Raw genomic sequence first — 14,869 nt, 5'->3', positions numbered from 1 at the left:
TAAAAAAAATAGCCTTAATCATTCTCTAATTGCACTTTTGATGTGCATGCAAACAAGCTTTAATTATGTCACAGATGAAAAAAAAAACAAAACAGCAGCAATAATGTTTGCAACTAAACTTGGTGCTCATTGACAATCAGAAGCAGACCAGATTTCCTTCGGGGATATCCAAGGGGCTGCTTTTACCTGGAGCAGGTAATTCACCTGCAGTAAGACAGCATACGGGACCAATTAACTGATGATGGAGTAACAGACAGGGTGGGAGCAGTGTCTTTGAGGCCTTTTTCTTGGCTCTCGTGTAAATGAAACCATCCAAATGTCCCCAACAAAGAATCTCTCAAAGAGTTTTAATCTCTATCAGCTGTCAGGTGAGCCCTCAGTATGTGACAAAGTCCCTTTCCCTCACTGCCGCAAAATCAATAAATGAATAGATCAGAAAATAGCACAAAGTGCATTCACTGACAGGATATTATTATTTGTTCAATGGGAAATATTTCTGTCAATTCTTTTGATGTGATTTCTCAAAGAATTCCTCTGCTGGATTTAAATGTGCTCATCCGTGCGTGCGTGCGTGTGTGTGTGTGTGTGTGTGTGTGTGTGTGTGTGTGTGTGTGTGTGTGTGTGTGTGTGTGTGTGTGCTGGAAGCATGAAAAAAAAAGAAAGAGAAAAAGCAGAGAGAGATTTCACAGTGAGCGCTAAACAGATCACACAAGCCACTTAACAGCACTATACCCAACTGGTACAAGGGAGCGAGAGAGGAAAATCCAGCCGTGCCAACATGCCAATATAGTTTAGCAGCTCGCTGAGAGGCGGGCAGCACCTGACAGATGCCACTTGGGAGCATAATCCCAGAGGGATGAAAAGATCCTGCACATGATGGGAAGCCAGGGAAGCAGGAGGAGACCGGAATAGCTAACAACAAATTGAAATGTTAATGTTATCTGTCTGTTATGTGTTCTTTCTTTTTTCTATTTTAGGGCTTCGGAGCTACCACATGGGCCCAAAAACGGATCCAAATGCAAATAAATTACACTCCTTTTTGCTCCTGTTGATTAATTATTTGAATTATTTCTCTACTGGGTTGCAGATGCTTACATTTAATCTGAATATCTTTCAGTTTTGGACTGTGGGTAGTCAGCTCAGGAAAACTGTGATGGGCTTTTTTTTATTACATTTTTCTGACCAAACAATTAATAGACGCAGTAATGTGCAGATTATGGTTATTTGTGGAAGCCCTAATAAAACGTGACTTATGCATTTGTAGGAATTTATGAACAGTTATCCAGAGGGAAAAAAAAAATATATATATATATATATATATATATATATATATATATATATATATATATATAATAAATGTATAATAATGATCTCTGCAAAAGCAGGAGCCTGGAAGAATATCTGGGGCCTAATGCAGCAGGCCTGCCGCTGCTTTACAGTGACAGCGTCGTCATTATTATTAGTATTATTATTATTAGACCTCATTAGTTTATTAAAATGCTTTCATTAAGAGCCTCTAACATTTCCAACGTTTATTATAGGATTACTGTAGTTTTTGTTTTCTGCCCTCCCTCCTCCTCCTCTTTTTCCTCTCGTGCGTGCTCGCCACGGGAGCGCCGGTGAAACAAACAAAAGATGCTGCTTTGTATGGCACGTGCTCCGGGCGTCACTCACCTGTTACCTAGCAACGGGCACAACAGAAAAGCACCTGTGGCTCTGAATGAGAGGCAAAAAAAAATGGTGGGGGTGAGCTTTTTAGGGACCATTTAGGTTAAATGTATAATACTTAGCAAAGGATTAAATCTCATAGCGCTGCGGCTAAACGGGAAAGCTAAACACGTAGCTGAAGGCGCTCTGCTTTGTAGTTTTCACTGGCCGTAAGCAGCGGGCTAACACGCTTATATGATGCCTGTGAATCAGTTGTTATTAATTATTAATATTAGTATTATATTCGTACTTGCTTGTGGCGTTAATTTGCCCTGATGGCGTCTTGTTTTTATCGTAAACACTGATTAAATCAGCCTGTTTGAAGCAAGAGCACGTGCGCAAAAATTACCGGAATTAAACTGTTTGTATGTTGTGTGTTTTCTCTCTCTCTTTCACACACACACACACACACACACATAAAAAAAACAGATGACAGAGGGAGTAATTTTTAGGTCTCGCGCTCCGACGTCACCAGAACCTCGAGTCCCCCCCCCCCCCCGCATGCAAATCACGTCTGCGCTCGAGCCTCTCCATTGGCCGTCTCGCGCTCATTTAGCTGCTGTCAAAGCGCGCGGCCCGGGCACGCACCGGTAACTTTTCCCCACTACAGCTTCAACCAAAGTAAGCTCAAACAAGCGGTTTCCATTCTTGTCTGCGCTCGTGGATGACAGAGGGGGGAGAAAAAAGAGGAGGAAAAAAAGAGGTGAAAACGGAGGAAGTGCGGGAGCAGGTTTACCTCTGAGCGGATTTCATCCCCTCTCTCTGCTTCTTTCACTCTTCATCCATCTCTCCCTCGGAGGTTTAGCTGCGCGCGGGCCAGCCTGAATGTTTCTTCGTGTTTGACTGGTGTCCCACAAAGACGAGGTGAATGTACAGCATCATGATGGAAACGGACTTACATTCCCCCGTGGTGCCCCAGACCAACCCGTCCAACCCGGGGGGACACGCGGGAGGCGGAGGCGGGGGGGCCGGAGGCAAAGTCCCACAGGAGAGGATCAAGAGACCCATGAACGCCTTCATGGTGTGGTCCCGGGGTCAGCGGAGGAAAATGGCACAGGAGAACCCCAAGATGCACAACTCGGAGATCAGCAAGCGGCTCGGCGCCGAGTGGAAAGTGATGACGGAGGCGGAGAAGAGGCCGTTCATCGACGAGGCGAAGCGGCTCCGGGCCATGCACATGAAGGAACACCCGGACTACAAGTACCGGCCGCGGAGAAAGACCAAGACGCTGCTGAAGAAGGACAAATACTCGCTGGCCGGCGGGCTCCTCGGCTCCTCAGCGGCTGTGGGGATGGGCGGCGGGCAGCGGCTGGAGAGCCCCGGAGGGGGGCACGCGGGGGCAAACGCAGGCTACGCCACGCACGTGAACGGCTGGGCCAACGGCGCGTACTCGGGCCAGGTGGCGGCGGCAGCGGCGGCGGCTCACGCCATGATGCAGGAGGCGCAGCTGGCGTACACGCAACACCCGGGCACCGGGGCTCACCCGCACCACCCGCACCATCACCCGCACCACCACCCGCACAACCCGCAGCCCGTGCACAGGTACGACATGAGCGCCTTATCTTACAGCCCCATCTCAAACTCTCAGAGCTACATGAGCGCGTCTCCGCCGGGCTACGGTGGCATCACCGGCTACACCCACCAGCACCAAAGCTCCGGCGTGTCTCCGGTGTCCGGGGCCATCGGCGGCACTTTGGGGTCTCTCGTGAAATCTGAGCCGAGCGTGAGCCCGCCGGTGTCCACCGCGCGCGCACCGCCGCCGTGCCCCACGGGGGACCTGCGGGACATGATCAGCATGTATCTGCCGACCGGTGAGGTGGCGGGGGACTCCTCCGTTCAGAGCAGACTGCACGTGCTCCACCCGCAGCACTACCAGAGCAGCGGCTCCACTCCGGTAAACGGGACGGTTCCTCTGACCCACATTTAAACCCCCCACATGTCCTGCAAGCACCACAAACCACAACCAAATATTTACACTCTAGATGTGGGCGCGAGCTGCTGATGAATTGTAAATTATAGGCGGTTATAGCCATAAAAATGCAATCACTTTGAACAAACTTTTTTTTTTTTTTATCGTTATTATATTTTTTTTTCTTTCAGTGATGGATTCTTCTGTCTGTCCGAGTTTAAAGGAAAGCGCACACGGTTCACTATCGCTCTCTGGAACAGAGCATGCCAAGTGTTTTTTTGTTTTCTATTTTTTTCACACGATTTAAATTATAATCCGTGAAGTGCTGGTGCGATTTGAAGGTTATTTTTTTTTTCCCGACTTTTCTGTGGAATTAAAGGCACCAGCGGTGTGTTTAAGGGATCCATAAAAGCTGTCCGAAAAATGAGCGGAGGGCGGGAATGGAAGATGTGTTGGAGAAGAAGACTAAGGAGAAAAAAAAAGTTTCTAGGCTGCAGTTTTTAAAAATGATTTCCAGTTTTAATGCTTGTAAACATGTGAGTCAGTCGGTGTAATTTGAATTTTGTTTTTGTTGTTGTAAAATCTTGTAAATTGTGAATAAATAGGCCTACTGAAAACGCTTTTATGCAATTGTACATAATTTACAAAAATGCCGCAATTTTTTTTTCTTTTGAGGGAGGGGGCGGGGTTAAAGAGGAAACGAATATGCGCCGAGTTTAATAAATTTTAAAGAATTTCTTCTGTCATGGGGAAAGCTCGTGGTGTGTTTAATGTCTGCATATTTAAACTGCTCTGAGAATTCCTGGTTATCTACATCGGCTGTATTGTTAGGATATAACGACACATGCTCGTCCTTGTATGGCTGGATTAACGTTAAAGTCGCTGCAAATAGACGGGAAAAAACAAATCTGGTCAAAAAATGCACAAAACAAGAAATAAATAATAATTAATACGTTGCACGCACGCCTGTTTCCTAAGCACAGAGGTGACTTTGACAATACCATGCCCTGAATTAGTCTCGGCGTTTTTAATAGATAATTTCTCCTCTGATAAAAACATGATCAGGTTTTGCTCTCCATTCTGATCGAGCCTTTTTTTTATTTATTTATGTTTTATTGATACAGTTGAAAAAACGGTATTTACCCGCCATTAAAATCTTAACATCACTCTTTACATTACATGATTACATCATTACTCTTTTCATCATCATTATTAAGATGATAACAGACATCTGAGAACAGATTCATTGGTGTAAATGCAGTTTTTTTTTTAATCGTCTTTGTTGTTTGTTTGTTTATATTTGGGGTTTTCTGCACTAGATTTTTTTTTTAAAAAGCATTTAAAATAAAAACACTCAGGTGCTGACAACATAGGATCCTATATTTTGTAATCTGATAATTTATCTGTAAGAGTCGGTGGTTAAAATATAGATAAAAATTGACTACATTTTTAGCCAAACACTGTCCTAATACTCAAGATTTTTTTTTTCTTAAATATAATATAAACTGTGCCTTTATTCTTTAATATCCATGTTTAATACTGTCCCCCATGTGATTCGCATCCATAGATAGATACAAAGCTTTATTTTATTTCCATTTTGAGAAATTGTTTCATGTTGTTGTTGTTTATTTTTCAGTATCTCTTACATCCAAATTCTAAAAACACACGTAGGATATGTATTTGAAAACATTACTCATAAAATAGCCTCAGTGTGTGCGTTTGTGGAAGTCATGTCCAGCTAAAATATGCCCTTCTTTAGGATGAGAGGACATTTTTGTCTCCATCATCAGTTTGACCAACCCGATCTTACTTGATCATTTAAAACTTACTTTATAATGTGCACCTGGCTTCTTTAATGATTGCACTTATAGGCCAAGAAAAAATATTATTATAATAATAATTTTAATTGTTTGTTTTTGTTTTTCCCCTTCAGTCTTATTTACTGCAGGGTCATGACCTCAGCAATCTGAAGAAAATCCAATAACGCAAGTATCCGATAGTCAGTGCACTACCAATTCACCCAGTGCCCTCACTCAGGCCCACTTCAATGCTCGCTTTCACCTGGGTGCTTTTACTCTACTGCCGGCCCTCAAATCTTACCCCATCCCATGACCTCCAGCATCAAATGCCTCCATCTGTATGTGCAATTGTCACGGTTGTTACATTATTTCCTTTTTCAAATTTGATGGCTGAATCTGTTGAGGCCCCCGGGTTAGGGAGCGAGCAATGAATGAGGGCAGGAGGAGGTAGGAAGGGAGAAGGCGAGGAGAGGAGAGGAGGTTTTTGTGTTGGAGGAGAATGGGGGATTAGTCCTGGTGTAAGCCGGGGCAACCCGGGGGTCACCCCCAACAAAAAGCCCGGCAAACAACACCCGTGGTTTTATCAGACTAATTCCCGCTCGGGTCTGAACTCAAAAGCGGGAGGGCAGCGTGGATGCGAGTCACATCTAGTAAAGATGATTCCAGCAGGTATTTAATATGCACACAGTTGGTCTTATATAATTTCTTTCTTTCCCCACATAAAATGCCAGGTTTGTTTGGCTCTGTCTTTGCTCTCTGATATTAAAAAAGCTGCTAACATTTCGATACGCTATGACAGACTTTTATCATCAGGATTTATTTTTAACGCGGGAAAACAGCCCATCAATCAAAGAGGGGGTCATTTAGGAGCTCACAAGACACTACTTGGATTCTTTTCAACAAAAGGTTAAAACAAGAAAAAACAAAATGAAAGCTTTAACAGGTCAGTGGATGTTTCAACATGGACTCTGATCCAAGCAGGCTGGGAAAAGTTTAAAACTAAGACCGTGTTAAAAACAGACAGCAGAATAAAAAATGCTCTTCGGACATCACACAGGTCACACTTTGCAAGCGTCCACAGCTAAATGAAAGACTCCAGATTCTGACTGAGCTCAGGATCAGAGGTTAAAGATCATGTGTTCTAACGCAGACAGCTCAAAGTACCTAACTGTAAGGTAAGTTCTTTTTAAATACATACTGTAAATATAGAAGCTAAAATACAAAACAGCAAACTAGAATCCATGAGAACAAAATCATTTATAAATGCAATGATGTACATTAGAGAGATTTCTATGAGTTTTGACACAGCCCAACTGACGTCAGGTACAGATGTACCTTTTCTTCGTTACTTTAGAATACTTCCTGTTACATTTATAAACCCCATTCCGCATTTGTTCGTGTTCTTGTTCATGGAGTTTACAACATTATCGGCCAGATGTTGAGGCTGTAAAAGACTTGCAAATCAGGCTTCGTGCTGCATGAAATGAAGCGCTACTAAAAAAGAGCGTCGTGCAGTCTTTGCAAAAACGCCAAGTTTGAGCAGGAAGTTAACTTCACTTGCTTCTCAGCTCCTCTACGCATTTCTAAAGCGTGGCTTCCTGTGGAAGAATGGGGATTAAAAAATAAAGATGATTTAAACAAAAAAAAAAGTGAAGAGATATTTGACTATTTAATTATCGCTCATCAAAAACTTGTTTCTGCAGGATATTATTATTTGTTCATTGTGATAAAAGGTGAGATGATTGCCTCTGAATACCGCTCTGATTGGACTTTTTGATCGCAAATGTCTTAATATGATGATAGGGAAATGGCAGAGGGGAAAGTGGAGGATTCTGCCGCAGCTATTCTGATTGATTCGCTAAATCTCGAGGTATGATGGGAGCGTTTCCTCCGCAAAGTGTAAGAGAAAGGGAGTCAGTAATTACTATTATCAGAGAAGTGGGACTCAAATGATCAGGCTTATCCTCGGGTCCTGATGTGACGCGAAACCCAGGTAAGATGAAAATATACCCGAGTGACACTTGTCTAGATACGCCACGCAAAAAGACATCAATCAGCGCATGCATCAGTCAGAAGTGCAGCTCGGTCTGGTCCACACTGTGCTATACGCAGCAGCTTCTATCATCAGGAGAGGCTGAGGGCTGGACCTGTGCATCCGCACATCCACAGTCATGTGTCTGCAGGTCTTCCTCCTCTCCTCATGTTCAGCTTGGCACATGTTTGGACACCACTGCTTTGGCACGTACCACTCCATAACCCCGTGCACCCGCTTCTCCTCCCCTTCCCCAATCCATTCCATGTGCTCCTGGTGTCCTGAACGTGGATAATCAGCGTCAGTTTATCACGCCTCCGCATATTTCCCTCCCTCTCCTCCTATAAAAACCCTCACCTCTGTCGTTGGACCCGGTTCTGTCATGGGAGATTACGGGGGACCGATTGCACAAGACTGAATGTGGCGCGAGGAGATTAGCCGAGGACGCCATAGAAAATAGCAACGGGGCCAACAGATTCCTCGCGAGGGGGCCTTATCGTGCAATTACACGTTGACACGTTTTAACCATTTTTCAGCCTCTTAATCCGAGCAACCCCCCGCCCCCCCCCTTTCCTCCCCCTCCTCTTTTCCAAAAGCAGACCTATTGGTGCTGAGGGAGCCTCGCTGCTCTCTGTCTGACTCTCTCCATCAGTCTCTGCTGCCGTCTAAAAAGTCTGCCTCATTTGCTCTCTTTATCAGCTTCTGTCGACGTTCCAAAATCTTTCAAAAAAGAGGGGAAAAAATACGGATGAACACAGCGTTATCTTTTTTCTCAATTGGAAAAAAGACTTTTAAGATAAATTAGATCCCCCAAAAAGTTAACTCCTTTGGAAGAGATATAAAAAGATCAGTAACATCTAAGATCGAAACTGGACAGAAAAAGGCTTCAGTCAGCCTGGAGGCGAGAATCAAAAGTCCCAATGAGTATGAACAGTTTTTCTGCCTATGTTCACATTTGTTTTTAAAAATTATTTGATGCTCTGCTCTGCATAATTGCTCTTGTTTCGGTTTTTCTGAGACTGATTCACAATGTGAGGATCTAACTGTACCCAAGGATGGAGCACGAACTGGACTGTGGTGAATTTAGTAATGTGAAAAGCAGATACTGAACATATTAGCTTAAATTCCACATAAAAAACACCAGATTCTTGCATGCTGTCTAATTTAGAGTGCATGTCCATGTAAAGCTGGTTGGGAAAGTTAGATATTTAAATATTTCTCCCACTGCTCACCCTTACCTTTTTTCTGTTATTTGGAATATATGTAAGATGTTTAAAGCTTTTAAATGTGCATTAAAACTGGCTTCTCACACACACACTGATCAGCTTTTTATTAACCTGATCTAGTTGCGTCTGAATGTTTGCAGATTCACCCACAGACCATTTCCATGATATGATTGAATTGAGCTGTTTTCTTTACATCCCTTCTCTGTTTATTCCAAGCAAACATGGTCCGAGGTAAAGGTCAATATAAAGCCAGTGTCTCACAGGCAAACTTTAATTTAAATATATATATATATGAGACAAAACAGGAAGGTAAGGTTTTTACATTAAAAAAAAACAAAAGAAAAAACACCCGAGGGCAAAGCAAGTGACACAAATAATAGATTTTAAAGCACAAGTCCTGGCATCTATAGTGTAAAAGTAGCATTTTGGCTAATATGAAGATGACCTCAGTTAAAGTTAATGTGAAAAATAAAAAGAATTCCATTATAAATCTCCCTGCACTCTTTATAGTGGAGCAGCTGCCTGGAGGCATTTTAAACAAGTCACCAGGCATCAGACAGACTGTGTGGTGTCTCGTTCCCCACCGCTTCTCAATTCAATTAGAGCCTTTCATGACAATCAATTAGGGAGTACCCCCTAGATCTCCCTGGGGACCTATAATCATCACTCGTCGCCTGGACGCTTCAGTATAAAGTAACAGGGCCACTGGGAACTGCAAGGAGACAGTCTGCGGTTTAATTCAGGGTATTTTACTTCATATTATCCTGTGTTTGTTTTTTTCCCCTTTCTCACTGGCTGTGTGTGTTAAATGTAGATTTTCCCCCTGTAAGTTTTACCCGCCTGCGCCATTTTCCAGCATGTTACGGGTTTACTAGGAAGGCTTTACTGCCTGTCTTTTTATACTTCTTGTCTTTTTTTGTTTGTTTTAATAGTTCTTCCAGCTTTCACTCATAGCCAAAAGGTTAAATCACAGCTTCCTGAAACGCTGTTCTTAAAACAGAAACCATGAAGTACTTAATGATGGCAAAATTCTCCGCTGCGGGTCTTACCTTGCTTCATAATGGAGTAATTAGATGACTAATGAAGTCTTGAGTTTTCCACCCAAAACCATATGCTCTTGCTGTAGCTAAATATAATTTTCTACTCTGCTATATCCTCTGCTCTCTTATACTTCTACTCTGTGATGCACTCAGAGATAAATATTGTACCTATATTTTTCACTGTAACACACATATACACACACACACACTTATAATTCACATGATCACAGGTTTTTGAGTCAAACAAACACACACACATCCCATAAATGTCTGTCTGTTCAGATGCTTTTCTCTACAGCAGAGATGTCTTTCTGAGGGCATTTTAATCTGGATGCTTTTCTCTCATATTTTCATTACTTTGGTGGGGAAATTGCTCCAGAACTGCTCGAGTATGTAACTAAATAGATGATTATTCAAAGACACTGGTATTGGTGACAATATACTATAAAAATCCCGTCATTGTAGATATATTTTGGTAGTCTCCACTTCCTAATTCTCACCTATCGGACAATGATGGAGTGAAATAGACTGTTTATTACACCATCGATCATTATTAGATGCCCTTATTGAACATACAGTAAAATGCATTCAACTGGGAGCTGTCCGGTGCTGAAATGAGCCAGTCGTCAGATTGCTTACCACAACTACTACATTTCTTTTTATTGGTCCTTTTAAAGTTTGCTAAACCAAACTCATGTTTGCTAACAAAATAAAGATTGTTACTGTCCCGCGATGGCCTAGTCTATGTTTCAAAACACCGGCAATTTACTTGCACACAGTTTTAAACCTGTTGTGGTCTTCTTCCGAGGGAAATGTCACAATTTTGAGCCACTGAACAACAACGCAAAATGTTTGCAAGTGGCTGTTTAAAGGCCTTAAATGAAGCAACGAGCGTTCTTTGAGAAAAACAAAACACTGGTCGAAAGAAGGCAAAGAAAAGCTTCAGGCTATCTACCTTTAACCAATTATAAATGCAGGAGCAAAAGTGAGGTCTCTTCAAGCCAATTACCTCAAACACCAAGGTGCTTTTCCTGGAGGGTTAAAGCACTTTAGCGCGGAAAGAAAAACGCAGGTGAGAGAAGAGGAAGGAATGGAAGAGAGCAGGAAAACGCTAACATGATTACAGCTGTAGCTCAGGCTCAGGTAATCACTGGAGTTAAAAGGTCTCCTGCCAGCCCAGAAGCCAATGAAACACTCTCTCTTCCTTTCACCTCTGCAGAGGGGAGCTCTGTCATTTGCAGATTGCAGGTGAGATCTGGTTCAAATCTCGCCTCACTTCCACCAAACCGGGTGCCAAACACACTAGTGAATTAGCGCCATTCATCAGCAGCGGTTCCATAATTATCTGGTGTAGTATGACATGGGGAGAACTCTGTGTGCATGTGTATGTGTTTATATCTTATTACTCTGCATTTTTAACATATTCAGGCTGGATTTTTTTTTTTTTTGTATTTAAGATTCAGACCTTTAAAAATGAAAAAAAGTATTTACTCTTAGAAGTGTCTAAGCAGGAGCCTTCAGTGCTGACTGTGTTCCACCCATGTTTGTGTCCTCGGCTGTGGACAAGGCTTAGCTCTAATTTTTGCTTCATCCTAACTACCAGCTTTCCTTTTATTGAGTAAAATAACCGAGTCTCATGTCTACAAACATAATACAAACTATTTTGGTATACCTTTATAGACAAGACATGCTGTCACGTACATCTCTCATTAAACACAGTGGTTTACAGAATACCAACAGGTGTATCCACGCAAGAAGCTGCAAAACTTTACAGGTAAAGGATCAAAATGAAGGTTACTTTGAAGATGGGCGTGGTTCTGAATCAAGAGTACTGCGTGCTAGTAATGATTATCTTACATTACTTGGCAAGTGTCACCATATGTCTGAATGTGTCGTGTATTCAGCTCTAGTTTCGTCCACTGAGGGGTTATGATTTGGGGAGCATTTGACTGTGTGCATGTCATTCTGTCTGGAAACATCTTGTGTTATATCGTTAAAGAAAGTATGATCAAGAGAAAGAGAGTGAGCTACCTAATTAGAAATATGCTGTAGCATAATATAATATAATAAGTTATTCATGCCCAGTTATGTACAAATCAATCATAATGTCACATAATCTTATGTATAATCAAAGTAAAGATAAAGCTAAACCTTATCCGATTTTTGCTGTTTCACTGCTTGTTATTTCTCCATTAATTGTGTTTGATTGTTCTTTGTGTCGTATCCTTCCAAGTAAGTGGAGTTGTGCTAGAAACCCTAAGTGTTACAATGCACGGTGATGCAGTTACAGGAACTACAACAGTACAGAGGATGGCTAAACACATCCTTATTGGGGAAAAAGGGAACCATTATCTACCTGAAATTAACAAAATGCACATATTTCATCAGTGTTGTGAACACTTTAAAGTAATATAAAACGTGTGATTTATAGACTAACACACCAGAGCACAATCCTCTTTTTTCCCCTAAAAAGGCCTAAATAAGTCACCTCCCCAAACTGGACTGTGAATAGAAGGAGTGTGCGTACATATGTGTGTAAGTGATTGTGCAGCCTCTACAGGCAGTTCATGCACTCATTATAACATGGTGACCCACAGTAGCCAAGGTAAGACACAGGGCAGAGAGCCATTAGTCGCACTACTTAGGCTGTCTGTCAGAGCAGTGTGTGTGTGTGTCTGTGTGTGTGTGCACTAAAGAGAGGGACTCACTGCATCCAAACTGCATTAGTTCTTCAGTTCTGTTAAATGCTGCCACTCTGCTGAATGATTTGATCTTTTTTTCAGCATGTGTACAGCTGAAACACCCTAAAGACTTTGACTTTTTAGTGGACTAAATCAGTAGTGACATTAGGGATGTCACAATCTCAAAAATCTAGTCATCAGAACCAGCAGAAATTGTCCCATGCACTCAAACGTAAACGTAATTCCTTATAAAATTCCTTATGAAAAAGTGTTTTTATATCACTGCTGACAGCAGACCATTTATTTAAAATGTTAACGTTCTATTTTAGTGATGGGACACAGATTGTTAGAAGATTACCCACTGGAAGCATTTAACCAGAGGAACAAAGGTCTCCCAAATAAAATGGCCACGTGCATTTCAGAAGGATAACACTTTGGATGTTGTTGAATATCGAATTATGACTCATTGACTGTCTTTGAACAGCTCAGGTCTTTTAGGTGCTTTGTTCAACTGGAAGGATTTCCTTCTTTGGTCTGAAAAAGCGATAGCATTATTTGCATTTTGGCTTTTGCAACTCAATTATGACTCATCCATCTCAAATACAGCACTTTCATAGCCAACTGTGTTTTTCTTATACAGTTGAAATGGCACTAGTGTGGGATAAACAGTACACAACACGTTAGCTACCAGGATGTCATCTATTGGTTTTTGAAGCCTCAACACAAGTTTCCACCATCCCCATCTTTCAAAAAAAGGTTGATGGAAAAAAAAGAACGGCTTGTTAGCCAATGAGCGTGTGATTTTATTCCACAGACAGTGCTCCATTTTCCAATGTGGTATCACAAACATTCACAAAATAAACTTATTTAATTCAATATGATCTAAAGCGAGTGACTGAGTCTGTAAACTCAGCAGGAAAGTGTTTATCCAGTCACAAAGCTGTTTTCCTGTAGACTTCCATAGGACAGGAAGTACTTTTACAACCACAGCTATCACCATCTGGTGGCCATCAGACAGAATGAAGGCTTGTTCTGTGAAATATTTTGGAAGACACCAGCCTGTGAACCTATATATTAAGTAGCCAACCTGGCTAATGATTAGAAGACGCACTTTACCATTAGTTTGCAGTTTGTCGCATTTCCAATCTCAACTAATGCTAACATCTGATTCACGGTCACTTTAAACAATGTTCCCAGTTTATTACAGCTCAGCTCATAGTTCAGACCAACAGTTATGTTAACATAACAGGGATGAAAGAAGTCTAAAGAAACAGTGGAGCCTGGGTCATCAAAACCAATTACTCTGAAGGTCAAACTCACGGGTGAATAAAATCTACACAGTAATATTTCACATGTTTCTCACGTATCTGCAACTTCAACTTTGTAATTACAACCTTATTATAGCTGACAGGGATGCTTACTAACACAATCAAAATAAGACCCAAACTGTAAAATGATCATTATTGCCAAATTAAAGGATATAATGCATTGTTTGTTTTTAATATTAGCTGTTTTATTAAAGCTGTTTACTTTGCAGTTCTTAGTGCCGTTAGAGAGTGTTTCTGCTCAGAATGATTAAGTAAAAAACACCCTACTGTTTATCTACCCAGCAGTGTGTGATGCCGCTTACTAAAAAGTCTCCAAAGAGGGGAAAAAATGTTACTGTCCCCTTCTGTTACGGTAGAGGAACGACTTTTTTAATTCTAACTTTTAATTCGTGATATTGTGAGTGAACATTTCCCTCCAGTGTCCATGCATCTGGGGCAATGCAACGCTACATGTTCATAATCAGTAGCAGAGAGTGCGTCTGTGTGTGTGTTGTGTGTGTTGTGTGTGTGTGTGTGTGTGTGTGTGCGCATTTGGGTAAAACAATATGCTAATCTCTGGCGTGGAGTGGAGGGATTTGCTGTATAAAGAGCGAGAGAGAGACAGGGAAAGAGAGGGGAGCATGCTTGTTAGCGATAGCCTGGCTGAAGTTTCCTACACACACCCACCTCCCTGATCCACTTATGTAGGCCTTCTAGTGTGTGTGTGTGTGTGTGTGTGTGTGTGTGTGTGTGTGTGTGTGTGTGTGTGTGTGAGAATAATCTGTCAGAATATGTGGTGTCATCTATACATGGTTTTCCTGTTTGTGTCATTTGTGGATGTTGCATATTGAATATTGATATTGTTGTCTTTGCTGCGATTGTGAACGTGCATGTGTGTGTGTGTGTGTGTGTGTGTGTAGGTGTGTGTTTATATGTGTGTTTGTGTGAGTGCATGGGGATGATCTGTGTTGGCAGCCAGTAGTTATGGACTCAGATTAAACATGGAGAGGGATTCAGTTTGAGGGTATTTACAGATTCTCATTATAGCCTCAGAATCCGAGCGTGTGCAAACACACACACACACACACACACATACACACACACACACACACTAATCGTATCACCTATATAGCTTAATCTGTTTACTGTGATTAGACCAAATTTGAAC

The 14,869-nt window shown here is 41.9% G+C and overlaps 1 protein-coding gene across 1 annotated transcript; it reads left to right on the top strand.

The window, feature by feature from the left end:
• The first annotated feature begins 2,296 nt into the window (after positions 1-2,296).
• sox1b (SRY-box transcription factor 1b) lies at positions 2,297-14,656 on the top strand. The gene has a single exon (XM_085151932.1). It carries the CDS (start codon positions 2,576-2,578, stop codon positions 3,632-3,634), a length of 1,059 nt encoding a protein of 352 aa, XP_085008058.1. The 5' UTR covers positions 2,297-2,575; the 3' UTR covers positions 3,635-14,656.
• The last annotated feature ends 213 nt before the right edge of the window (positions 14,657-14,869 follow it).

This window comes from Neolamprologus multifasciatus, chromosome 23, assembly GCF_963576455.1.
Source record: "Neolamprologus multifasciatus chromosome 23, fNeoMul1.2, whole genome shotgun sequence".
Lineage (NCBI taxonomy): Eukaryota > Metazoa > Chordata > Actinopteri > Cichliformes > Cichlidae > Neolamprologus > Neolamprologus multifasciatus.
This window is presented reverse-complemented; position numbering and strand designations above follow the sequence as displayed.

Coding starts and splice junctions, on each gene's coding strand:
- sox1b (XM_085151932.1), top strand. CDS start 2,576: ATGTACAGCATCATGATGGAAACGGACTTACATTCCCCCGTGGTGCCC.